The sequence below is a fragment of the Haliotis rufescens genome, unplaced genomic scaffold, assembly GCF_023055435.1.
Source record: "Haliotis rufescens isolate VD_foot unplaced genomic scaffold, xgHalRufe1.0.p SCAF_2, whole genome shotgun sequence".
Lineage (NCBI taxonomy): Eukaryota > Metazoa > Mollusca > Gastropoda > Lepetellida > Haliotidae > Haliotis > Haliotis rufescens.
The window spans coordinates 40,183,388-40,209,134 of NW_025963890.1; the positions used below are offsets into that span (position 1 = coordinate 40,183,388).

General features: G+C 41.5%; 1 protein-coding gene across 5 annotated transcripts in view; it reads left to right on the forward strand.

The window, feature by feature from the left end:
* The window catches only part of LOC124114473 (tyrosine-protein kinase STK-like), a 43,784-nt gene extending 18,449 nt beyond the window's left edge, over positions 1-25,335 (forward strand). For 3 of the 5 annotated variants that reach the window (XM_046475042.2, XM_046475045.2, XM_046475044.2), the window contains 10 exons: positions 7,659-8,892; positions 13,958-14,054; positions 14,637-14,741; positions 17,575-17,666; positions 18,252-18,410; positions 19,854-20,000; positions 20,405-20,664; positions 20,928-21,078; positions 22,124-22,255; positions 23,592-25,335. In XM_046475042.2, coding sequence (XP_046330998.2) covers positions 7,689-8,892; positions 13,958-14,054; positions 14,637-14,741; positions 17,575-17,666; positions 18,252-18,410; positions 19,854-20,000; positions 20,405-20,664; positions 20,928-21,078; positions 22,124-22,255; positions 23,592-23,806 — 2,562 coding nt within the window. In that variant the 5' untranslated portion in view covers positions 7,659-7,688 and the 3' untranslated portion in view covers positions 23,807-25,335. Of the gene's footprint in view, positions 1-4,968; positions 5,129-7,658; positions 8,893-13,957; positions 14,055-14,636; positions 14,742-17,574; positions 17,667-18,251; positions 18,411-19,853; positions 20,001-20,404; positions 20,665-20,927; positions 21,079-22,123; positions 22,256-23,591 lie in introns of those variants that run through there. The other 2 variants (XM_046475047.2, XM_046475046.2) reach the window with 2 other exon arrangements.
* The last annotated feature ends 412 nt before the right edge of the window (positions 25,336-25,747 follow it).

Here is a 25,747-nt window from a genome sequence, read left to right on the forward strand (position 1 = left end):
GTCATCGTGAGTTTCTAGGTAATGAATTGAAAGAGATTGGGCGTCTTCACATTCAAAGCTCCAGTCAGTTCGGATGTCACAGCGACCTTTCCATTGTTTTGAATCTAACCCTTTTTGTCTATGAAATCTCATTACAAAGGTTAAAACCGTGGCTCTGTTTACATGTGTTAAATTTACTGCTGTGTCTCATGGGGAGAAGCCCAACCACCCACCTTTGTTTCTGTCATCCCGAAGTTTGACGGTACCCTTATTTAATTTTCGTGTGTTTGTTACGGAGTTGACACATTCAGTCTCCATCACTACAGTTGGCTGCTGTTTCCAAGCCCAAATGGATTGCAAACAGTGTGACTTATATGTGAAGAACTTGTGTGTAGTCACGGTCTGTAATACTTGAGCTGTATGTAATTAAATGATTGAGTGAGTCGGGGACGGGCTGACTGAGGGTTGAAGGCATGAGCACCTATCCAAACTGTCATTGTAGGAAGATACAGGTCACACATTGTATACATGACATCCTTATTTATTTAAGTCCTCTTTTATGAGGTGAGGTGTGGTGTGAGGTGTGTGAGGTGAGGTGAGGTGAGGTGAGGTGGTGAAGTGAAGTGAGGTGAGATGAGGTGAGGTGATGTGGTGTGAGGTGGTGTGGTGTGAGGTGAGGTGGTGAAGTGATGTGAGGTGTTGTGGTGTGGTGTGGTGAGGTGTGTGAAGTGAGGTGATGTGGTGTGAGGTGATGTGGTGTGAGGTGATGTGGTGTGGTGTGAGGTGGTGGGGTGTGAGGTGGTGTGGTGTGAGGTGGTGTGGTGTGGTGTGGTGTGAGGTGATGTGGTGTGAGGTGATGTGGTGTGGTGTGAGGTGGTGGGGTGTGAGGTGGTGTGGTGTGAGGTGGTGTGGTGTGAGGTGGTGTGGTGTGGTGTGAGGTGGTGTGGTGTGGTGTGAGGTGGTGTGGTGTGGTGTGGTGTGGTGTGAGGTGGTGTGGTGTGAGGTGAGGTGGTGTGGTGTGAGGTGGTGTGAGGTGGTGTGGTGTGAGGTGAGATGAGGTGAGGTGGTGAAGTGATGTGAGGTGAGGTGGTGTGGTGTGGTGAGGTGTGTGAAGTGAGGTGAGGTGAGGTGAGGTGTGTGAGGTGAAGTGGTGTGAGGTGAGGGGAAGTGAGGTGATGTGAGTTGATGTGAGGTTGGGTGGTGTGAGGTGAGGTGAGGTGGTGTGAGGTGAGGTGAGGTGGTGTGAGGTGAGGTGAGGTGAGGTGGTGTGAGGTGACTTGTGTGAGGTGAGGTGGTGTGTGAGGTGAGGTAGTGTGAGGTGAGGTGACTTGTGTGAGGTGAGTTGTGTGAGGTGATGTGTGTGAGGTGAGGTGGTGTGAGGTGAGGTGAGGTGGTGTGATGTGATGTGAGGTGAGGTGAGGTGACTTGTGTGAGGTGGTGTGAGGTGAGGTGTGTGAGGTGAGGTGATGTGTGTGAGGTGAGGTGAGGTGACTTGTGTGAGGTGGTGTGAGTTGAGGTGTGTGAGTTGAGGTGCGGAGGTGAGGTGAGGTGGTGTGAGGTGAAGTGACTTGTGTGAGGTGAGGTGTGTTAGTTTAGGTGGTGCCAGGTGTGTGAGGTGAGGTGGTGTGAGATGATGTGTGTGAGGTGAGGTGGTGTGAGGTGAGGTGTGTGAGTTGAGGTGTGTGAGGTGAGGTGGTGTGAGGTGAGGTGTGTGAGGTGAGGTGGTGTGAGGTGAGGTGTGTGAGTTGTGGTGTGTGAGATGAGGTGGTGTGAGGTGAGGTGGTGTGAGGTGAGGTGTGTGAGTTGAGGTGTGTGAGTTGAGGTGTGTGAGGTGAGGTGGTGTGAGTTGAGGTGTGTGAGGTGAGGTGTGTGAGGTGAGGTGTGTGAGGTGAGGTGTGTGAGGTGAGGTGTTTGAGTTGAGGTGTGTGAGGTGAGGTGGTGTGAGGTGAGGTGTGTGAGTTGAGGTGTGTGAGGTGAGGTGTGTGAGTTGAGGTGCGGAGGTGAGGTGAGGTGAGTTGTGTGAGATGAAATGGGGTTTAATGTTAATTCATGATCACTGGGCTTAAATAGCAACTGTGCATTTAGTACTGACTCGGAAACAACCAGTCCTTGTTTTATCCCTTAAATGCCAAGTGCCAGGCAGGTAACAACAAGTACCATCTTTTAACGTCTTTTAGTCTGACGCGGCCGGGAATCAAAACACTTTCCACTTTCCAAGCAGATGCTCTATCCACTAGACCACAGACCCTCTTCATGACAAGCTTGGACTGCTGGCAATATGTCCTTATCCTCTGTTTTCAAGGGTCCATATAATGTACATTGTAATTCACTACATCCTCACAATGGATTAACTCATTGTGAAAGAAATAAAATGTTCTTTTTTCTAAAACTGAAATAGATTCATCACACAAAGGTTTTTCAATTTTTCATAAAATGTCTCTCAATTTCCTTTCATGTAATTAAAAAGTGTGCATCCTGCAATTGTCAGAAGAAACCAATTACCCCAAAACATGAGTCACCATGATATCCGATGTATTTTGAGAGACAGATCGTGGTCGGTAACCCGCTGTGCAACTAGCAGTGAACAAAGCCTGCATGTCTCCAGACAGTGTAGATATGTCTTTGTTTGGACAACACCGGCCTACACTATCTAAAACTGATGGCTGGACGGCTTCTACCACGTACAGGTGCTATACAGGTAGATCCAAGGCCACTGAAACAAATCGTGTCCTGGCCCATGGGACTGATCCAAAGTGATCTTAGCACTAAGATGAGGTAACTCCCATTCTTTCATACAGGATTACAATACCAGGTAGTTGTGCTTGGATCACTTTGTGGAACCTGCCCTGTTGATGTATTCTAACTCCATCTGAATGTCAAAATAAGGCTCACCTTTTGAATGATTTTTGACAGATTTTTACCTTCCAGGGGCAAAAAGAATCTATTTCTAAAATTTAAAATTGAACTTATTAGTGCATTGTTATTACTGTACTTTGGCTTATAAGTGACAGGTAAAAATGACAAATGGATCTGTAAAGTAATTTGATCTGGCCTGATTTTTTAAGTCTGCACTCTGCAGTATATTAAGCAGAAATCCTGCAACTTCTGTAGGCTCCCTGAAGACTCATCATTCACAATCGAGACTGCGTGATTTCATATTAAATGCAGTCTTGCAGTCACGTGTTTGTTGTTTAAGGCCTGGTATGCTGAAATGTACAAGTTCTACGAAGCATGAGAGTTTCACGCCTCTATAAACTGTAACAAATGTTATATTTGGGATAACACTTTCTTAGTATAGTACACATTCTTGTATTTTTGGGGGTTGAATCCCGTCCTGGATTCGAACCCACACTGCCAGAGTGAGGCACCTAAACACCAGCATGCAAAGTTAGCGATCTAACCCACTCAGCCACCAAGGCTTCCACAAGATGAAAGTTCGACAACTGGTAGTCCAGACTACATACTTTGTAAAGTGTCAAAATGTATACTTTACAGTACTTTATCAGCATATAGATGTACTCCCCCTGACCAAATAGTGACTACCCATTGCTCGAAAGTATTTGCCTGTGCTCTGACATAGAGAGATTTAATTACCAAGCAGGTAAACATGTGATAGACTGACTGGCCAAAGTCTGTGACAGAAAGTTAAGCTATGTTATAAATGTTATATTTGGGATAACGCTTTCTTAGAAAGGTACAGATTCTCGTACTTTTTTGGGTTGAGTCCCGTCCGGGATTCACGAAGCAAGAGAGTTTCACGCCTCTATAAACTGTAACAAATGTTATATTTGGGGTAACAATTTCTTAGTAAAGTACAAATTCTCGTACTATTTGGGTTGAGTTCCATCCTGTATTCGAACCCACACTGCCAGTGTGAGGCACTTAATCGCCAGCACACAAAGTCAGCGATCTAACCCACTCAGCCACCAAGGCTTCCACAAAAATGAAACTCTGACAACAGGGAGCCCTGCCAATTTACACTTGTCAGAGGGGTACTCAAAGTACGTGATCTACACTACCAGTTACCTGAATCCCAAAGTGTATCCCGTGGATAAGCCAACCCCTTTCTACAGAATCTTTTTTCTGGTCCTCAAAATTCGGCTTATACGCGGACATAAACGGTATTCATAGTTAAGCTGTGGTTGACATGTGTGATCACTGAGCCGTAGCCAGCAAGTAGAGCAATCTGAGTGACAATGGAGGGTGGAACCACACTCTGTTCAAGCAGCAGGAATAGGTCAAGGGTATAGTTTGTTTGCAAGACGACTTAAGGGTAAGTGAGTGCTACAGGGAAAGTATGTAGGCTTTCAGTGATTGTGTGTTCATGGACACATTCAGCTGACATGTTACTCTGGGACTCTTAAGTTAATATCATGAACTGGTTATGTACACTACCAGCTGAAGGCTAAATATCCCTATAGTTTGTATGTAGGACACTCTCCATATGATTGAACTGTGATGTCTGATGTTAAATACAGAAATTTCTATTTCGATTTGTTAACTGCTAAATCTTCCGACCCTACAAAATGTAAAGTTGAAAAAATAAATCTGTAAGGCTAAAAAAAATTAATAGTGTTGGTTCTCAGGCACTGCCACATCATCATAAAGTTCATTGCACGTTTTATTTTTGATTCCATTTTCAGTTTTTTGGGTGCATTGTGTTTAAGTATTAGGATTTTTATATTTTTTTGAAAATGGAAATAAAAACAAAATGTGTGGCAGACTTTATGATGATGCAGGTCAGTTGCCTGACTATTATCCCGGTATTAATTTTAGCCTAAAATCTGTCTGTCACTTTCAGCAAATGCATACTTGACCCAACTAAATTTGAGCAACATGCAAGTAACATATGAACATTTTATGAAAAAATAAATAACTAAAAAATGAAATTTTCACCAAAAATCTTTAAAACAATAAATATAGAAATATCTTACCCAAACTTGACATAATATTTCCAGTTTTTGGACATGTGATAATGAGAGTATGTAGACTAGGTGACTGACATAGAGTGATGTTTGCTTGTGCCCCTTGTGACCAGGAAGTGGGAACCATATGATAGAGTGCATGGCTGGTCCTACTGGTACAAGACTGTCCAAGTGTTGGTGGAGATGGGTGATGGCAGTGGATGTGCACAGGACGCAGCTGTTGGGTGAGGATAGTTGATAGGGGTGGTGGATTTATACAGCTGTTGGGTGGGGTCGGTTGATAGGGGTTGTGGTTTTATACAGCTGTAGAGTGGGAGTAGTTGATGTGGGTGGTGGTTTTATACAGCTGTAGGTTAGGGATGGTTGATGTGGGTGGTGGATTTAAAAAGCTGTTGGGTGGAGATGGTTGGTGGGGGTTGTGGATTTATACAGCTGTAGAGTGGAGATGGTTAGTGGGGGTTGTGGATTTATACAGCTGTAGAGTGGAGATGGTTGGTGTGGGTTGTGGATTTATACAGCTGTAGAGTGGAGATGGTTGGTGTGGGTTGTGGATTTATACAGCTGTTGGGTGGAGATGGTTAGTGGGGGTTGTGGATTTCTACAGCTGTAGAGTGGAGATGGTTAGTGGGGGTTGTGGATTTCTACAGCTGTAGAGTGGAGATGGTTAGTGGGGGTTGTGGATTTCTACAGCTGTAGAGTGGAGATGGTTAGTGGAGGTTGTGGATTTCTACAGCTGTAGAGTGGAGATGGTTGGTGTGGGTTGTGGATTTATACAGCTGTTGGGTGGAGATGGTTAGTGGGGGTTGTGGATTTCTACAGCTGTAGAGTGGAGATGGTTAGTGGGGGTTGTGGATTTCTACAGCTGTAGAGTGGAGATGGTTAGTGGGGGTTGTGGATTTCTACAGCTGTAGAGTGGAGATGGTTAGTGGGGGTTGTGGATTTCTACAGCTGTAGAGTGGAGATGGTTGGTGGGGGTTGTGGATTTCTACAGCTGTGGAATAGGAATGGTTGAAGGGGAAACATAATTTGTGGCATATGTTTTTTATTTTCAAAATCTATTAAATTTGTATTCCTGTCTCATTTGTTTTTTCGTGTGTAGTCCATTTTACAAATGGTGGATTATCTTTATTAAATTGTGAAATATGAAACATACAACTTTAAGGAAATCAACTGTAATATATTGTTATTGGTTAATTATGCTTATTTGTTAACATTACGTCATTCACAAGTTTTCTGTTTGCTTATTAGTAAAAAAATAAAACCCTAACATTGTCGGTTTGATTTTGGAAAAAAACAGGAATTGTGTAATAAACATGAGAGAAAGATGTTGTTCCCATCGCTATTAAAAGATTTTGCAAAACCAGAAATGTAAATAGAAGCAAAACATCCCATAATTGTTTCCCTGTGTTTGTGATGCCACAGGAAACTGGAACTTTATTATTTAAACACTTATTTTGTACGTTACATGTCATTGGTTTAATATCGAAATCAGAAATGTTTCTTTTGATAGAATGTAAAATCTCCATAAATTTTATTATTTGAAGAAATATCCGTACAGGTTTCAGTTCATATTATTCATATCAGCGAGTGAAGTCATTACTGTTCTCCAGAAATAGAGCCAGTTCTGAGAATCTTGCAGTATTGTATAAATAACTCTGGTGGTTAATAGTTTAAACTGGGATGGCTATAAGTTGTCAATTATTTCCACAGAAAAAGTCAGGTGTCAACAAGTCTAACTGGTATTGTCATGATGGATCGGGTCACCTAGCAACAGTGTTTTTGTGATAACAGTACCAGTTATGGTATATATGTTTCGGGGGATTGGTAAGAGTGTTTGCTGTTCTTTTGTTTAACAAATGAGATCAGGGTTCAATGTTCAGACTGCACTGAGTACATAGACGTACAAACGTGTTACAGTGTTTTATGTCGTATCACATGGGTAGGTCGTGTATCAATGTATCAATGTATTAATGTATCACATCGGGAGGTCATGTATCAATGTATCAATGTATTAATGTATCACATCGGGAGGTCATGTATCAATGTATCAATGTATTAATGTATCACATCGGGAGGTCATGTATCAATGTATCAATGTATTAATGTATCACATCGGGAGGTCATGTATCAATGTATTAATGTATTACAGTGCTTTGTGCTTTAATATAACAGGCCTCAAAGTTTTAATTTTTACCAAGTAGCCATATGGCTACAAGTATTTTTTTCCAGGTAGCCAGTGATAAAATTAAAAGGTCAAGCCAATAGTGTAGGTAGCCAAAGCATTTGAAATGATCTTTTATCAAATAACTATTATGTGTACATGTCATAGCACTAGTCTTGGAATTGTATATTAGTGGAAACTGTACTTTACTTTTGTTATTTGTGACTCAACAATGATGCAGTTTATGTTATTAGATTATCTAGGTATATCCTCACTTATCCAATAAACTATCAACTAAAATAAAATACTAATTACATTAATATTTATGTATTTCAGTTCATTGTTGACTATAGGAGGAATTATTTGGGAGTACAATTAGTAGCAGACATGTATATTTTTGTGTCTACATAAGTGTAGCAATAGATTTTAGTAGCCACAAGATATTTTTCAATATTTGTCATTTGGCTACCTCTGAATTTTAGACAGTAGACACATTGAAATTTAGGTGGCAGTGGCAACTTTTAGGCCTGTATAGTATCATATCAGAAAGGCATGTATCAGTATTACAGTGCTTTACTTTTGGCATGTTTCAGATTGTGGGGACATAGAGTAATACCGCCACCATGGGCAACAAGTCCGGCAAGCAAGAGTATACTATAGATGATGACACTGCCAGCACGGTGTCATCTAGCTCACGAAGAGGTCACTTTATCAGACCTGTGGGGAAACGTGATCAAGAGGTTCTAAAGCAGTATGAAACCAGAGGAGAGGAACAGTTTCCTAGAGGACCAGAACAATTCCCTGGAAGAATGGAACAGTTTCCCAGAGCAAATCAGGCCCGGCGGCTATCAGAACAGTTTCCTAGAGGACCAGAACAAATTCCTAGAGGACCAGAACAGTTTCCTAGAGGACCAGAACAGTTTCCTAGAGGACCAGAACAGTTTCCAAGAGGACCAGAACAGTTTCCTAGAGGACCAGGACAGTTTCCAAGAGGACCAGAACAGCCTCCTAGAGGATCAGAACAGTTTCCTAGAGGACCAGAACAGTTTCCAAGAGGACTAGAACAGCTTCCTAGAGGATCAGAACAGTTTCCTAGAGGACCAGAACAGTTTCCAAGAGGACCAGAACAGTTTCCTAGAGGACAAGAACAGTTTCCTGGAGTAACAGACCCAAGTTCTAAGACAACAGAGTATTTCCCTCGGACAGTAGAACAGTTGTCTGGTCGTAAGATGACAGACAGTGTGGAGGCCTCTTCCCAAATGAGTTCAGGATATGTGTCCCAGAGTAGCTCTGGTGCATCATCTCAAGGTGTTGTGGCAACATCATCGCCCTCAAAAGCTTCTCCGAAATTCCAAACTCCACTCACAGAACATGATAATCCACATGCAAATCATTTGATAGCAAGACGTTCCAGGTCTGTGGATCACACTTTAGATCCACCGCAGTTGTCTCCACAAGCTATCGATTCCTATAACAAGGGCATGAATGAGACTTCTCCCATAAGTATACCTGGTTTTGATAGGAGACTATCACAAGATGAGTTTGGGCATAATCCTCTGTTAAAATCATTACCACAGTTAAAAAACAGAGAATCGCCTAAACTACCTCCAAAGCTACATTCTCCAAAATCTTCACCCAAAATTACTCGGATCAATGTAAGTGGACATAGTGGTGCTAGTAGTATGTCCAGAAATTTCTCATCTCCGAAACTTGCTCGGCGTGCTACTAAACGTCTTCCAGGACAGCAGCTGAAACTGACAAAGTCCTTTGAAGATCTGCAGTTGATAATGCCTGAACTGGACAACCCAACTCTTCCAAATGAAACCAGTGAGTATACAGCTGATTAGGATTAGATACGAACTAAATCTTAACCACAGGTCTTTTTCACCAATGGGGATTCCAGGTTAGAACAGGTCCCAAGTCTGGTTGTAACGTGGGGATTCTGGGAAAGAATAGGTCCCCAGCAACCTATGTTGGTCGTAGCATAGGGGATTCTAGTTTAGAATAGGTCCCCAAGAACCTATGCTGGTTGTAGCATAGGGGATTCTAGTTTAGAATAGGTCACCAGCAACCGATGTTGGTCGTAGCATAGGGGATTCTAGTTTGGGCTAAAAAAAAAATAGTCTTGGTTCTCAGGCACAGCCTGCATCATCATAAAGTTTGCCGCACGTATCCTCAAATACTTCAAGTCCAATGGTGGTCTAATACTGTATTCCAGTATTGTACTATCAAGGAATACATTGATGTAGGGAGGCCCTTTCCCAGGTCGATTGTACACAATTGTTTTTTGATTAAACAACTGTTTATTGGTTACATACTAGTTTGGACAACCCCCCCCCCAAAAAATACCACCCGCCCGCTCTATATTTAAAAAAAACCATTGCCTGAGAACCAATTCTTTTACTTTTTTAAGCCTTAGATAAGGTCCAATGTTGGTTGTATCATGGGGATTCCGTATTAGAATAGGTCCTTAGCAACCTGTGTTTGATGAACCGTGGGGATTCCATATTAGAATAGGTCCCCAGCAACCTATGTTGGACGTACCGTGAGGATTCCGTATTAGAATAGGTCCCCAGCAACCTATGTTGGACGTACCGTGAGGATTCCGTATTAGAATAGGTCCCCAGCAACCTATGTTGGACGTACCGTGAGGATTCCGTATTAGAATAGGTCCCCAGCAACCTATGTTGGACGTACCGTGGGGATTCCGTATTAGAATAGGTCCCCAGCAACCTATGTTGGACGTACCGTGGGGATTCCGTATTAGAATAGGTCCCCAGCAACCTATGTTGGTTGTACCGTGGGGATTCCGTATTAGAATAGGTCCCCAGCAACCTATGTTGGACGTACCGTGGGGATTCCGTATTAGAATAGGTCCCCAGCAACCTATGTTGGACGTACCGTGGGGATTCCGTATTAGAATAGGTCCCCAGCAACCTATGTTGGTTGTACCGTGGGGATTCTGTATTAGAATAGGTCCCCAGCAACCTATGTTGGACGTACCGTGGGGATTCCGTATTAGAATAGGTCCCCAGCAACCTATGTTGGTTGTACCGTGGGGATTCTGTATTAGAATAGGTCACCAGCAACCTATGTTGGACGTACCGTGGGGATTCCGTATTAGAATAGGTCCCCAGCAACCTATGTTGGACGTACCGTGGGGATTCCGTATTAGAATAGGTCTCCAGCAACCTATGTTGGTTGTATCGTGGGGATTCTGTATTAGATTAGGTCACCAGCAACCTATGTTGGACGTACCGTGGGGATTCCGTATTAGAATAGGTCCCCAGCAACCTATGTTGGACGTAGCATAGGGGATTCTAGTTTAGAATAGGTCCCCAGCAACCTATGTTGGACGTACCGTGGGGATTCCGTATTAGAATAGGTCTCCAGCAACCTATGTTGGGCGTACCGTGAGGATTGTGGATAAGAATAGGTCCATCACCAGATCCCTCCTTAAGACACCTGACAGTTTCACAAGGTAGAACATATGTGTGTGAAAGTTCCTGTATGACCAGAACAATCTGTGTGATTGGAACCAAAGCTTGACCCAATATGCACCTCCAAAGGAACAATTAAATGTTGGTAGTAAAAATTCCGCCAGAACTTATATACACATGGAACCAAATCTTTTATACCTTTGCAACAAGAAACATTGAGAAATATTTTCTTTGAACGCGTGTCATTACGGCAAGCCGAATTAGGTTTAGGGATGGGGCACACGACCCTTCAAGCCGTTCAATAACACAGGTTGGCAAGCTATACGCTTTTCATTGAGTAAAGAATAACCTCATTCTGAGAAAAAATCACATGTTAACTGCACACATATTTTCTGTTAACCAAACTGAAATTAAAAGTGCACAACAAACTGTGATGAAAGCAGTTCATGGGCGGTTTTCTACACGTAATTTGCTTAGAACAGTTACGTGTGATGATGATTTCTCACCATTTGTGTTATGCCAAAAAGTCCGAAGAAATTCTGACATACAGAGAAAATATCATTCAAATAAGCTTAATAGAAGTATGTGCAAGTTCTAATTTTTATTGTCTCGGCTACGTGACTTTAATGTCTGCCTCAGTGTGTCTTGTTTGGGTCCAACATCCTCGGGTAAAGTGCTAGAAAGACATTTCTCAAGAACCTGTGCTAAATACATAAAATGAAAGCCAAAATGAAACCAGAACAACAGGCCATCCTGAGATTCCATAAACACCATTCAAATATTTGTTTATTGAATGTGTTGAGGAGCTACTTTCAAACCATAGTTTGTTTTGTTTGTTTGTTTGTTTGTTGTTTAATGCCGCACTCAGCAATATCCCAGCTATATGACAGCGGTCTGTAAGTAATCAAGTCTGGACCAAACAATCCAGTGATTGACATCATGAGCATTGATCCACACAATTGGGATACGATGACATGCATCAACCAAGTCAGTGAGCCTGACCACCCGATCCCGTTAGTCACCTTTTACGACAAGCAAAGTCGCTTTTTACAGCAAGCATGGGTTGCTGAAGACAAACTATAGTAATCTCACAGCGACTTTAATCAGAATCAATGTAATCAACCTTATACTACAACATACCATGGCCATGTGGTTTGTTACGCCAATACCACTCACAATTTGGTACGAGGGGCGTTCAATAAGTTTTGCAACTTCAATATAAGACCAAGTCGCAGAATATTTTTGCACTTTTATTTTTTCAATATAATCTCGATTCACCTCAATACACTTATTCCATTTGTCCTTCAAGCTTTTAATACCACTTTTATAGAAATGCTGACTTGGTTGATGCATATCATCGTATCCCAATTACGTGGATTGATGCTCATGATGTCAATCACTGGACTGTTTTGTTTTTTTCACCAAAATAATATTCCAATAAGAGCCCCCTATTTCTAATTTTGAGCACTCCCTGGGGGCTTATTATGTCGAATACGGTAATACATGTTTTTGCATATTTTGAAGTTTGACCCTGCTATGATCTTTGAACTTCCGATACTGGGTTTAGCTGGATTTACTGAATTTTGATGTCTCCTTTGCAGCCTCCATGACAGTACGCCCTTCACACAGTGTACTCCTGTCAGTACACATTGTTAGAAGTGTTAGATGAATTGTTAAATATACATGATTTATAATTTGACAACCATGGTTAAACTGTCATACACATACATACGAGTCATGGAAATTCCACAATTTGGTGGGAATGCTAATAAATGACTTGCACTGCCCAGCTGCAGGTGACAGGCTGAGAACACTGGATGCTGGTTTACTGGTGTTCCTTACCAACTCTTGACCTGATTTTATTCACAAGCACGTTGAAGTATCTTTTATATATAAAATACCCCTTTGATACTGTGCCATTTAGTGCAAATGTTTGCTGTGCATGTTCTACTATATTTTACCTATTCTGCAGTAGCATTTGCATCACTGATAAATGTTTTTTTGTATTCCTTTATTATCCCCCGCCCAACCAAGTTGGCGGGAGATATAGAAATGGGCTCCGTCTGTCCCTCCGTCCGTCCGTCCGTCAATCACATTTTGTTTCCAAAGCATAACTCAGAAACCGTTCAATATTTTTTCATCAAACTTTGCAGGTCTGTCAGGTACATGCTGAAGTGGTGCCTTTTGCTATTTAGAAATTTTAGAAATTTTTATTTTTTACGTTTCCATGGCAACAAGATGGACTTAGGTTCCAAACTCTTCTTTTGTTTACAATTTCCATGACAAGTTCCACCTCGATTAAAAAAGGTTAGGGTTTGTTTAGATTTAATTATGTCATAAATTCTGCAACAGGGGCGGGGGATATAGCCACGTTAGTGGCAAACTCTTGTTAGTATTGTTTTATTATTTGAGGTGTTTGCTAGTACCGTAGCTCATTGCCTTACAAACATATTACATTTGGTGTTTCTGAAGAGCAGACAGATGAGGAGGGATGGGGAGGTGTATTGAGCGTCTACGGACCTGATTTTACGGATTCAGTGTTTATGTTATGTTATCCAATGTCAATAAAATCAGATCTCTTACTCCAATACGACACCTCTCTGCAGAACGATGGAGGAGACCTGTATAGGTGAGGTGGTTGCATCAGGTGAACTGTCTTAACAGCCAAGCAGCTGGATATGAGTGAGCGAAGCATTCAGATCACCATATCTGATGTCTGTATCTTGAACATGAACTGAATTGTTCCAAATGAGGATAAAGAAGGCAGAATAATCATTTTGTTGTTTCTGAGTGATAGGGCTGGCTATCGATATAGGTCTGAGAGATTGATAATCATAACTAAATATCGATCAAGTATCAATAAATATCGGAGAAGTAACTTTGAGCAAATATGCTAAAAGCTAAGAGACAAAACAACGTATTTCACATCACTCGTGAGTGGTGACACATTTATGCATGAATTACTTTGTGGACATTTAAGATATAACAAAATCAGTTGCTTTAAATTTTTGACTGGACAATAACAAGTCTGATTCGGTAAATTAAAACTTTATTTCATCACAATAGTTAATGTAAGATATTGATAACCCAATTTTCATATCGATAGCGTTAATATTTCTTCACATCAACAATAATTCCAATTATCAATCTTTTTAGCAAGCAAACTGAGCGCCATGGTGCCTACACTCAAAGGAGAGTACCACCGAAGGATTAATTGTTTTCTATGGGGGTTTCCTTTTGTACAAATCACAATTTCCAAAACAGGGTGATAAAAACATGAAGCCAAATCCTTTCAGAAAGCTGACATCGGAACCTCAAGACCCCATGTATCCTTCACATAAGATTGGGTGGGGAAAGTTAGCTCAGGTTTCTATGGAGGTGGCCTCTGATCTGATTTGAATGAGCCTGTGGTCACCATGAGCTGACATGTATGCCATATTTGTTCATTACAGAGCCTGTTATCTTCCTGGCAATGTACGACTTCGAGGCAATTAACGATGATGACTTGTCCTTTGTGAAAGGGGACCGACTCCGGAAGGTTAACGCCAGGTTGGTACAAACAAACATTCCATTCCTTTAACACAGTCAGTGTAGTTTGTAGTCAAATAATGAGACATTAAATTTGTGCAGAAACACTGTAGTCATTATATTCAAACAGCCCTCTTGTATACATGTGCTGATGTCGTAGCATAATATAGAGAATCTCACCCGAGTGTCTTTTGATATCAAATATATCAACATGAGTTGATAAAAGTGGAAAAATTCCGACGCTTGCCAAGGATTTTTGCCACTTTTATCAACGAGTGTTGATATATTTGATATCAAAAGACACTCGGGTGAGATTTTAATTATCATTCCACATCATTCTTTTCTTAGTCGTTTCAGTGATCGGTTAAAGTTTGCGAAAGGTCGTTCTGACGTGACCCGTAATGGGATGTCCTCAGATCTTTGTTTAGCGATAGCTAGAACTAAGATCTGATTTTGATGAGATTGAGTTGACCACTATCACTGTGATTTGAAGTGTGTGGACATAGTAGTATAAATGAAGGTCATATGTACTGACATTCACTGAGAACTATAATAAATTTTGACATAATTTGAGAAATACATGTGCATAATTTCTGTTTACAGCGACACAGCTGATTGGGTGATATGCAGCAGCTTGACCAATGGGAAGAGAGGCTACATCCCTGTCAACTATGTGAAGGTGGATGATAACTCCCCACAGGCTCAGGAGTAAGTGCATCCACCACTGCAGTCAGCGAATTTAGCCAACAGTCCGATGCCCCAGTCTAGTAAAATTCTGTTTGGTCTAGTGCCTTTGAGCAGACCCAAGCTGGAATTTGGCACTATATAAATTGATATACATTCTCCTGAAAATGATGCTTTTAGCCAAGTCGGTCTAATGGTCTCAAATGGCTTTGGCACAGACTACTATTTTTTTACTTCAAGATAAACATAACCTGTTTTCAATGTAGAGGTTTAACAAACTTAAATTTCTATTGAATTTAATCAAATCCATACTTGAGGATGTTAATTTGAAATTGGAGTCTCCATTCTAACAGGCCAAAATGCCAAAATATATTAAACCTCTTGGTAATAGTGGAAGTGATGGTTGTTGTAGCCTAGTCAATTGATTGAATGGTTAAATTAAGGGATCAATGATTAACGGTTTCAATCCTTAATTTTCACCATAATGCTTAAATCAATATTATATGAGACATTAAATTTGTGCAAAAAACTTTTAGTCATTATATTCAAACAGCCTTCTTGCAAACACGTGCTGATGTCATGGCATAATATTAAGTTCCTCAAGCTTCCAAGAGTTTGGACACTCATCATTTGCCCACTGTAGATGCATACCAAGCGTGGATGCAGCTTGATTTCGAAAAATAGGGGTGAAAAATTTTCATTTAGCAATTTGTGTCTGGTAATTAAGTTATTGCATCATCCAAAACTGGCTCCCACAGGAGATATCGCTTGGATGAGATCAAGCGATATCTACACTGTAGATATCGCTGCAATAAAATTGCATCACAATGCTTTGCAGACCATTGTGACGTCACTGGTTACCATGACGTCACAATCAAATGACATCACTTATGGCTCTGCCTCGGAGTTTTCCCACTTTTATCAACTCGTGTTGATATATTTGATATCAAGAGACACTCTGGTGAGATTCTCTATGTCTCCTTTTGTATACCTGATCAACAGAAATATACAACATAACATTATTGACAACATATTAAAGTAAAACAGCTAATTAATAAAACACGATCAATATATACAGAAGTACTCTCTACTACAATGTGATATACCATCTAGTAAAACACATGATTTGTACCCCCAGCTGCGAGGTGTTCTTCCTGCTGCATGAAGGAAGGCAGGATATTGTGAATCTAACAGTTAGACTGACAGTGACATGCATACAACATTAATGTATTCAGACCACACAATGTGATACCCTTTAAGGAAATGTTTCCTGTTTCAGACTGTTAGATCACGACTTCTGAATTGGTATTTTTTCATATCACATGCAGTTATTCAAAAGTGGTTTATCAAATTTGAATTTGCACTCATAAATGACTAATGACACTATTTAATGTCATCAGCCATTCCCCAAAGTGCTGTATCAGCAACTAAGAATAGTAAGCTGCTCCAATGAAGTTATTCAATCAGGGTTTTTGGTAGTCTTTGCAGTGCATCCTGTGTATTGTGTATAGATTCGCGCCCTCTTCAAGGTCGTTGTGGACTTCAGATGCTTGAGGCGCTGAGTGGGCCACGTGGACCATGAAGACGCTGCCCTTGCACGATGATGCAAAACCGCGAGCTGAGGCTTGCTTCCCGTTCTTACGAATCAAATTGTCCGACCTTGATGTGTTGCATGAGCAGGTCGTTATGAAAAATAACAACCTGCCAAAACAGTGGACATAACGTACCCTATAGTGGTATAAGTGTAGATCTCTCCATATTGTGATCTATTCTGATGAACGTTTTTAGCCCTATATGCAGCCAGGCCCTTTGTGTGTATTCTCTGCAAACAAATACGTTTATTGATACGTTTATCCCCACCGTTAATTGTCGGCTTAGATATATTTTTATTTTCCGTCTGACTGTTTGTCACCTTATTGCTTTTAACAAACTCCTTGCAAATGTATCAGGTGTGGAGTCATTACATAGATGACATCCATAAATCTCTGCTAGGGTTAACCAGGGTCATCTTCCTGAGTCAAGGGAGTTAACTGACTGTAAAAGTCCAGTTTCCACACCTTGCCCAATTAGGCTGGTATTATGGAGTTATATTTTGGCTGGACTAAGGAGTCTATGCAATCCTATCAATATTAAGTAACGAAATTGACATCCAGTTCGTAAACTGTCTTGCAGATTTCAGTGGATTGCAGGATTTGCAAAGCATGTGTACTGCCAACTCGGCATCAACAGATATTTTCCAAACTTTTCATGTTTTTAATCAAGGTGCCCACGTGATTTGATGCACTTCATGAAGTAATACCCGTTTTATCACGATATAGATTTTGATTATCGATCAGATCATCTCGACTGTGTGACGCCATTTTGTTTGAAGCAAATGCAAGTGATATAAGAGATGGAATCTGATTGGTCATTAGGAGGGACATAGAAGGTAGAAGGGACATAACTCGAAATGGTTAATGTTAAGTTTCGATGTTTAAGTTTGAAATCATTATGAATACATTACAGGTCTTCTTTAATATTGGAATATGGCTCCCAATGTCAAGTGTCCTTGTTTTGTGTTGTGTATCCAGCCCCCTTGTTGTAGTGCTTACCCTGCCTAATCCAAATCTTAGTGGAGATGGACCTTGTTAATCAGGATGTTGTGTTCGCTGTGCAAAATGTCCAGATTCACAAATGTCTGGATTATCAAATCAAGGGGTGATGTTCCTTTGTGTAGGCTGTATATATGTTTCCAGCAAGATAATTCTGAATGCAGGGAGTCCTTACTAATGAGGCTTCACTGTTCATCATAGTGTGACTGTACCCACCTAGATGCTGTCCTGTCTGCCATGTTTCAAGTATTGATGATGTTTTTCAGCTGGTGGTTCGACTGTAGTCGGCATGACGGGGAGGCGTGGCTGAAGAGGGAGGGTGTGATGACAGGCAGCTTTCTCATCAGGGCTTCCGCAGGTGAGACAAATATACTACCTTCCCAACCCAAAGGGTAGTGGTTGAGTGGGTGAGTGAGTGTGATTATACTGCTCTTAACGTTATTCCAGCAATATCACAGCAGGGGAAATCAGAAAATTGGCTTCACACATTGCACCCATGTTGGGAATCGAACTTGGTCTTCGGCGTGATGAGCTAACACTTTACCCACTAGGCTACCCCACCACCCTGGAATTGGTCACACATTATAGGAATATTGCTGCAGTCATGGCCCAGTCTTCTAAGAAGCTGCAATTAGCTATGCAGATCTGTATCCCTTGATCGGTTGCCTATGATCAATCATGGCGGGGCACATCAGAAATTGGCTTCATGCATCAGCCCACGTGGAGAATTGAACCTGTCTCAGCCTTCAAGGTGGTGAGTGAAGGCTCCACAACCACTTGGCTACCATGTCGTTCATATGATTGAGTGAGTTAGTGAATTCATGCTTGACATCTCGTTGATGATTTTTCTACCACACAGCAAGGATGGATGTTGATGAATTCATAGTACCATGATGTCTTTTAACAGCAATTTCATTTGAACATAAGTATCATATATTTTCAGACAAAAATTCCTATGCACTGTCTGTGAGGTGTCTGGAACCAGATGGTAGAACACCATCCATCCGCCATTACAAGATACGCAAGTCCGCTGATGGACAAGTGTACATTGGAGTTAGGAAACTGTTCCCTGATGTCATCTCGCTTGTGGAACATTATCAGAGTGAGTGTCATCTACTTCGTCTTTGATCTTTGATGCTAAGAATGTTCAAGTGGAACAGAAGCTTTTTAGGAGTTGGAGCTGTGAGCTGAGTTACAGTACAGAAAACATAAACATCAATCTCATTAAAATCAGATCTTAGTTCTCGCTACCGCTAAACAATTATCTGAGGACATGCCATTACGGGTCGCGTCAGAACGACCTTTCATCCGACCAATCAGAGCGTCGCTCACCAGATCATGAAAGTGACAGTCGGAATGTGATTTCTAATCATGCAATCTTGAAAACTTTAACACGGGTTATTCCAAACGATAGTTACGGGTTTAACGACTAAATCCATACAATCTAGACCATCTATTAGCCATTCCAGAATGTTCTTTTGTTCAGGTTTCAAATTTTTAATCGAGAATTTGTCAAAATATGTTTCGAAGCTAAGTCACCAATTTGAAATTAGTGCCGTAAAGCATGAGAAATCTGCCTTCTGATTGGCTAAAGTCGACTTCTTGTCAGTCCTTCCATTGGTCAGTCAAAATTCGCTCAAGGTTGTTCTGACGTGACCTGTAATGGGATGTCCTCAGATCTTTGTTTAGCGGCAACGAGAATTTAAATCTGATTTGAATGAGATTGACATAAACATAATCTTGTGGCCATCTTGGCAGCCATCATGGATTCTAAACTTACTCAATGGTCAATACGACAAAACATGCCAACATGATTGGGTTTTTTTCAGAAAGGGAATGAACATAGACTCCTATCACAAACACTGACTTGTTAAAAAATCCCTGATACCACAATTATGTTGTACAACAGACTTGAGAACTTGCCTGAGTCATTAAACTAAAAAAATAACAGAATGTGAAGTCAAACCTTCTGAATACCGGTGTAAAGTCTGAAAGTATACCCCCCTTTCAAAGTATACGTGGATAGTTTCTGGGTCCTTCCAGAATCTACCCCAGGGTATAATCTGAAGGGGGGTAGATTTTGGCAGCTTACATCGTTACTTTTTGTTCCACATTACTTTATATCTAGGCTCCTACTGATATTATCACATGGATTCTTTAGACAAGATCTACCCATGAGAACAATGAGAGACTTGAAGATGGCCCCTATTGTTTCTAGCAACTGTTTCTCTTTGTCCCATTATAGAAGTACCTAGTCTCTCTTACAGTTCAGCCACATACATCCCAGGCATAACTCATCTGTGTATTAAAAGAACAATTCATGCAATCGGAAATCTTCACTGTCCCAAAATCTCTGGTGTCTGTGTAAATATGTGCAACTTGAGCGGCACTGTTGTATTATGTGTATTGGTTGGACAATATATCAGTAGAATTGTACTAGAAAATGACAAACACTCATTGAACCAGAGCCTAAACCTGGGCTGAATGAAATATGCAATGCATGGCAATTGGAGTGTGACATGGGCTTGTACCTCTGTGTTGGCAGAGAAGGAAGACGGCCTGGTGTGTCGACTCAGTGAGCCCTGTCCCCGCACGGCCCCCGTCACCCATCTCCGCAGTATGGAGGTGAGCCGGGAGAACATCCGCAAGACAGAGAAGCTGGGGGCAGGATACTTCGGGGAAGTGTGGAAAGGTATTACTGTCATGAGGCTCTTTACTGTCGTAAAGGGAGTGAGTGAGTGAGTGAGTGAGTAGGGTCAAATGCTGGTTTGCTCAGTATTCCAGCATGTCAGCTTAGGTGGGAAGACCGTATTTTTGCAGGCCTCACTCAGAGATTTCCCAGTTGGTTGTGCTCAGTGACTTGGTTGATTGTATTTTATTGATACTCTGCAATGTGAGATGCTCATAGTGTTGATGGTGACGGTCAGGATGATGATGAAGATTATTGATGATGATGATAATGATGGTGATTGATGATGATGATGATGATTGATGATGATGAGTGATGATGATGATGATTGATTATGATGATGGTGCTTGATGATTGATGATGATGGTGATGATGATGGTGATTAATGTTGATTGTTATTATTTCAGGAAAGCTCCGAGGGAAACTTGATATTGCCATTAAGATGCTGAAACCTGGGAGAATGACTGTGAAAGAATTCATCCGTGAGGCGAGGACAATGAACAAGTTACGTCACGTCCGCCTGGTGCAGCTTCTGGCTGTGTGTACGAACTGTGAACCTGTGCTGCTCATCACGGAGTACATGGCCAATGGATCCCTACTGGACTTCCTTCGGCGAGACAGGCGTACGAAGCTCGAACATACCATGATGCTTAATATGACTCGGCAGGTAGGTAACTGTTGTTGTCATGACAATTTCATTAACATTTAATATACAAATCTGAAAACTTATTTTCTTGTTGATACAGATGAAACGACTGAAAAAAGTAAAAATAATAATAACATTTTTTTATTGAAAATATTTTTATTTAAATCCTGACAACGTTTCGATTTTTTAACGATATTACATCCTTTCTCTTGGTATGTCGACCTAGAACATATGTCAGGGTCTTTTTCGTTTGCTATTTAACTATGTCGACTTCCCGCACACAGATAGCAGAAGGAATGGCGTATCTTGAATCTCGCAACTTCATCCATCGTGACCTCCGTGCTGGCAACATCCTGGTCGGGGAACATTACGATGTGAAGGTCGCTGACTTCGGACTGGCCAGGGTTGTTGATGATGGACAGTATGTAGCTGGAGGTAGGTGTTCAGTCCTTTCAATGTGTAACACATTTGTCTTCAACCATGATTAGTTGCAACTGACACGGTTGGAAGGTTGGCAATTAAGGTGCCCCTCCTTGCTAACCGCTATTTTTCAGTGGAACTTAGCTTCCACACAACGCCTGTGCCCATGCCCCTGAAGCCCTGAGCCCCTGTGCTCCTGTGCCTTTGTGCCCCTGTGCCCATGCCCTTGTGCTCCTGTGCCCATGCCCCTGAGCCTCTGAGCTCCTGTGCCTTAGTGCCCCTGAGCCCCTGTGCTCATGCCCCTGTGCTTCTGAGCCCCTGTGCTCCTGTGCCCATGCTCCTGTGCCCATGCCCCTGTGCCCCTGTGCCCATGCCCCTGTGCTTCTGAGCCCCTGTGCTCCTGTGCCTTAGTGCCCCTGAGCCCCTGTGCTCATGCCCCTGTGCTTCTGAGCCCCTGTGCTCCTGTACCTTTGTGCCCCTGTGCCCATGCCCCTGTGCTCCTGTGCCTTTGTGCCCCTGTGCCCATGCCCCTGTGCTTCTGAGCCCCTGTCGCCATGCCCCTGTGCCCATGCCCCTGTGCTTCTGAGCCCCTGTGCTCCTGTGCCTTTGTGCCCCTGTGCCCCTGTGCCCATGCCCCTGTGCTCCTGTGCCCCTGCCCCTGTGCCTTTGAGCCCCTGTGCCCCTGTGCCCATGCCCCTGTGCTTCTGAGCCCCTGTGCTCCTGTGCCTTAGTGCCCCTGAGCCCCTGTGCCCATGCCCCTGTGCTTCTGAGCCCCTGTGCTCCTGTACCTTTGTGCCCCTGTGCCCATGCCCCTGTGCTCCTGTGCCTTTGTGCCCCTGTGCCTTTGAGCCCCTGTGCTCCTGTGCCTTTGTGCCCCTGTGCCAATGCCCCTGTGCCCCTGTGCCTTTGAGCCCCTGTGCCCCTGTGCAACTGAGCCCCTGTCCCCAACTTCTCTGATTTTACTGTCTTGATTTGCTGGCCAGGACATGACCTTTCCTAGATTTGTATGAATCTGTATGTGCTATTTGTATGAGTCTGTATGTTGTATTTCTGCATGTAGGTACGCGGTTCCCGATCAAGTGGACTGCCCCTGAGGGAGTGTTGTACAGCAAGTTCAGCATCAAGTCGGACGTGTGGTCCTTTGGTATCCTCATGTATGAGATTGCAACATCAGGAAAGGAACCGTATGCAGGTAGGGAATTCACTGTGTTGGGTCACTTACAAGGGAAGTCCTGAATATTTCATTTTTAGGATGAATCAAGTCAATGTAAAGTTCAACAGAAATACCTGCTTATATTATTGTGTGGTGTATAGATATAGTATAGTCAGTAAAGTGACAGAGGTTTGCATACTGGCTATAAAAGCAACTAATTAGGTCATATGTTTAGACCATATTTGTTTACAGAGCCACTGACCCTTAACTAAGAAAGGTGTAATAAATTAAATTCTGTATTCGACGTAATAAGCGCCCCGCTCTAATAAGCACCCACGGTGATATTTGCTAATATATTGGCTAGTGAACAATCCCAATTAGCACCCCTTCCGATTGATCAATATACACAAGACTTATTTATTTGTGTATAATACGCACTTGTGTGTTATTGAGACCGGCTTAATAAAGACATGGCAAGCTTAAAACACATTGAGACCAGCTGAATAAAGACATGGCAAGCTTAAAACTCATTGAGACCGGCTGAATAAAGACATGGCAAGCTTAAAACACATTGAGACAGGCTGAATAAAGACATGGCAAGCTTAAAACACATTGAGACCAGCTGAATAAAGACATGGCAAGCTTAAAACTCATTGAGACCGGCTGAATAAAGACATGGCAAGCTTAAAACTCATTGAGACAGGCTGAATAAAGACATGGCAAGCTTAAAACTCATTGAGACAGGATTAACACGGACATGGCAAGCTGTTCAGATAACTTTATGAAGAATTAAAAGATTGATTATATTCATCAATGATGGAGCTTTTGGGCAATAAAAATGAACTTAAACACTTTTAACTTTATTTCATGAATAAAGATATTGGCTTTGGTCAGAAGAATCTTTATAATAATTTAAAAAAAAAGTTCTCAAGAAGTAGTAACATTTTAATCTTTATGGAAGTTTCAAGTTCTTTATAATTTTCTTCTATGATGAATCAAGTATATCTCATGAAAAAGAAATATCCGTGTTTTTTTATTTTTTTGGTAGTAAGAGGGGGGTCAAAGGAAAATAAATTACTTAATATGCAGTGACAAAGGCTTGGGTGACCTATTAAGATTTCCATTTTAAAAAGCCACACAATTTTATCAAAAAACTATCACAAAAATGTTGATTTTGAAGAAAAATCATTTTTTTAAATTGTAAATACAAACACCATAGAAACCAACCAAGTTCAAATCTACCTTTGCATCTTCAAAATCAATTTACTGATGATTTTACGACTCACTGATTCACTAACCCACCTGTAGAGATATGCAGGAACTGTATTGATCTATACTCAGCTGTGACCTACACTCCAATAACTCTGTTGATCAGGTATGAGACCGTCAGAAGCTGTGGATGAGATTCAGAGAGGATACCGCCTTCCGAAGCCACAGGAACACTGGCTTCCTGAGCAGATCGACCCGTACTATTTGATCATGCAACAGTGTTGGAAGTACGACCCAGTGACAAGACCCTCCTTCTTCCATATACACACATTGTTTGAAGACTTCAAGGTCCAGATGGAGAGAGACTATGGAGATGTGTGAGGATTCGGGTGGACACAGCTGCAGGGTTAGAAAAGATGCGGTGAGATAAATATGTGACAGGACTGATCAGGATCTTGAAGAGATCTGGCCCTCCTTACAATCTAAGGAATGCAAGATCAGAGTATAGTTTCAGTAAACTATGTGAGACACATGTTTGGAAGTATTGACTACATCCGGTAACTCAACAGGGTGCCGTTGTTGAAAACAACCTTAGCGCTGTGACTGTCATAAGTCTATGTTAAGGTATGGGAGTTACGATCACATTTGCGCTAAGATTGCTTTGTACAATGGCACTCAGGACATGAAATAAGATGTGACTGGTATTTCTGTTGGCCTTGGACCATAGGACCAGCAGTTAAACACCTGCTTGACTGAGTCACCATGATGCAGAATCTTGAATGGTGTGATGGAGATTGAGATGGAGACGGTGATGGAGGCGTTGATGGAAACGATGATGGAGACGGTGATAGGGACGGCGATGGAGGCGGTGATGGAGACTGTGATGGGGACGGTGATGGAGACAGAGATGGAGACGGCGATTGGAGATGGTGATGGAGACGGTGATGGAGATGGAGATGGAGATGGCGCACTCGACAAATGGAAAGGATCTCCAAACACTTTTGAAAATAACTTACTTTTCAGCAAGCTACTTCTGATCTTCATATGGAATATCAACAGTGATTTTCTTCAAGTGATCAAATTTGGAAATATATATTGTGACTTCTTGGTTCTTCTTGGTACTACCTCCACAGTTTCTTGCCTCTATGGTGACCATCCAGTGTTGTATCTCATGGTGTCGTCAGTAATTTACCTGTGTAGTAACTCGGACACTGACTCAGGTTGGTTGAGATTTCCATCATCAAATTGATTGCTAATAATTTGAGATTCACAGATCCCAAAGTGGTGTGTTATGGCTGACGTCCACTCCAATAATATCCATGTGACCTTGGATATCTGTTTTGACTAATAATATCAACAGTGTGATACCCATGATAATGATACCCACAATGACCATGGTATCAAATTGTGATATCAATGTGTGAAGCTATCCCCATAATTATAAGGATATCAATAGTGACTTTGTGATATCACATAAGCTTGTGATATCCATAATGTAGGCCAACTGCATCAATCTCATTCAGTGTATAATCAGTCAATAGTCAGTGAGTCACTGGATATCATCATAATATTACACATTCATCATGTCCTTATCAACCACAACGACACGTATTATGTATAAACTCTTACGTCTCACTTCTCAGAAGACATCTCGGTGACTGAAATATTCTTCATGTGGCTGCTGAATGGCAGTGTGGATGTGTTGTGTCATTGTGTACCGATTGACCTTGACGAGTCATACCCCTGACTCTTGTGGACTGCTCAATAAAGACAAGGAAGAAGGAAACTCACTCGTGAATATTGTAACATGTGTGAACATTATTACATTGATTGTACATATATATATATGTATTTACTCAGCAGTTGGACAACAATCAGAACATCAACAAAAAAAGCTCTGATTTGGCAGATAATGAAGAGACAATTGACACATATATACATGTATTCTGTGATCTGTCAGACAATGTTGACCAGTAGAGATAATTATTTTATGATCTGATAGACAGTGGAGAATAATAGAGATAATTAATCTATGATCCAATAGACAGCAGAGACCAATAGAAATAATTAATCTATGATCCAATAGCCACTGGAGAATAATAGCGATAATTATTTTATGATCCAATAGATAATGGAAAAAATAGGGACAATTAATCCTTGATCCGATAAACAACAGAGACCAATAGAGATAACAATTCTATGATCCGATAGTCAACAGCGACCAATAGAAATAATTATTTTATGATCTGATAGACAACAGAGACCAATAGCTATATATATTCTATGATCTGATAGACAACAGAGACCAATAGCTATATATAT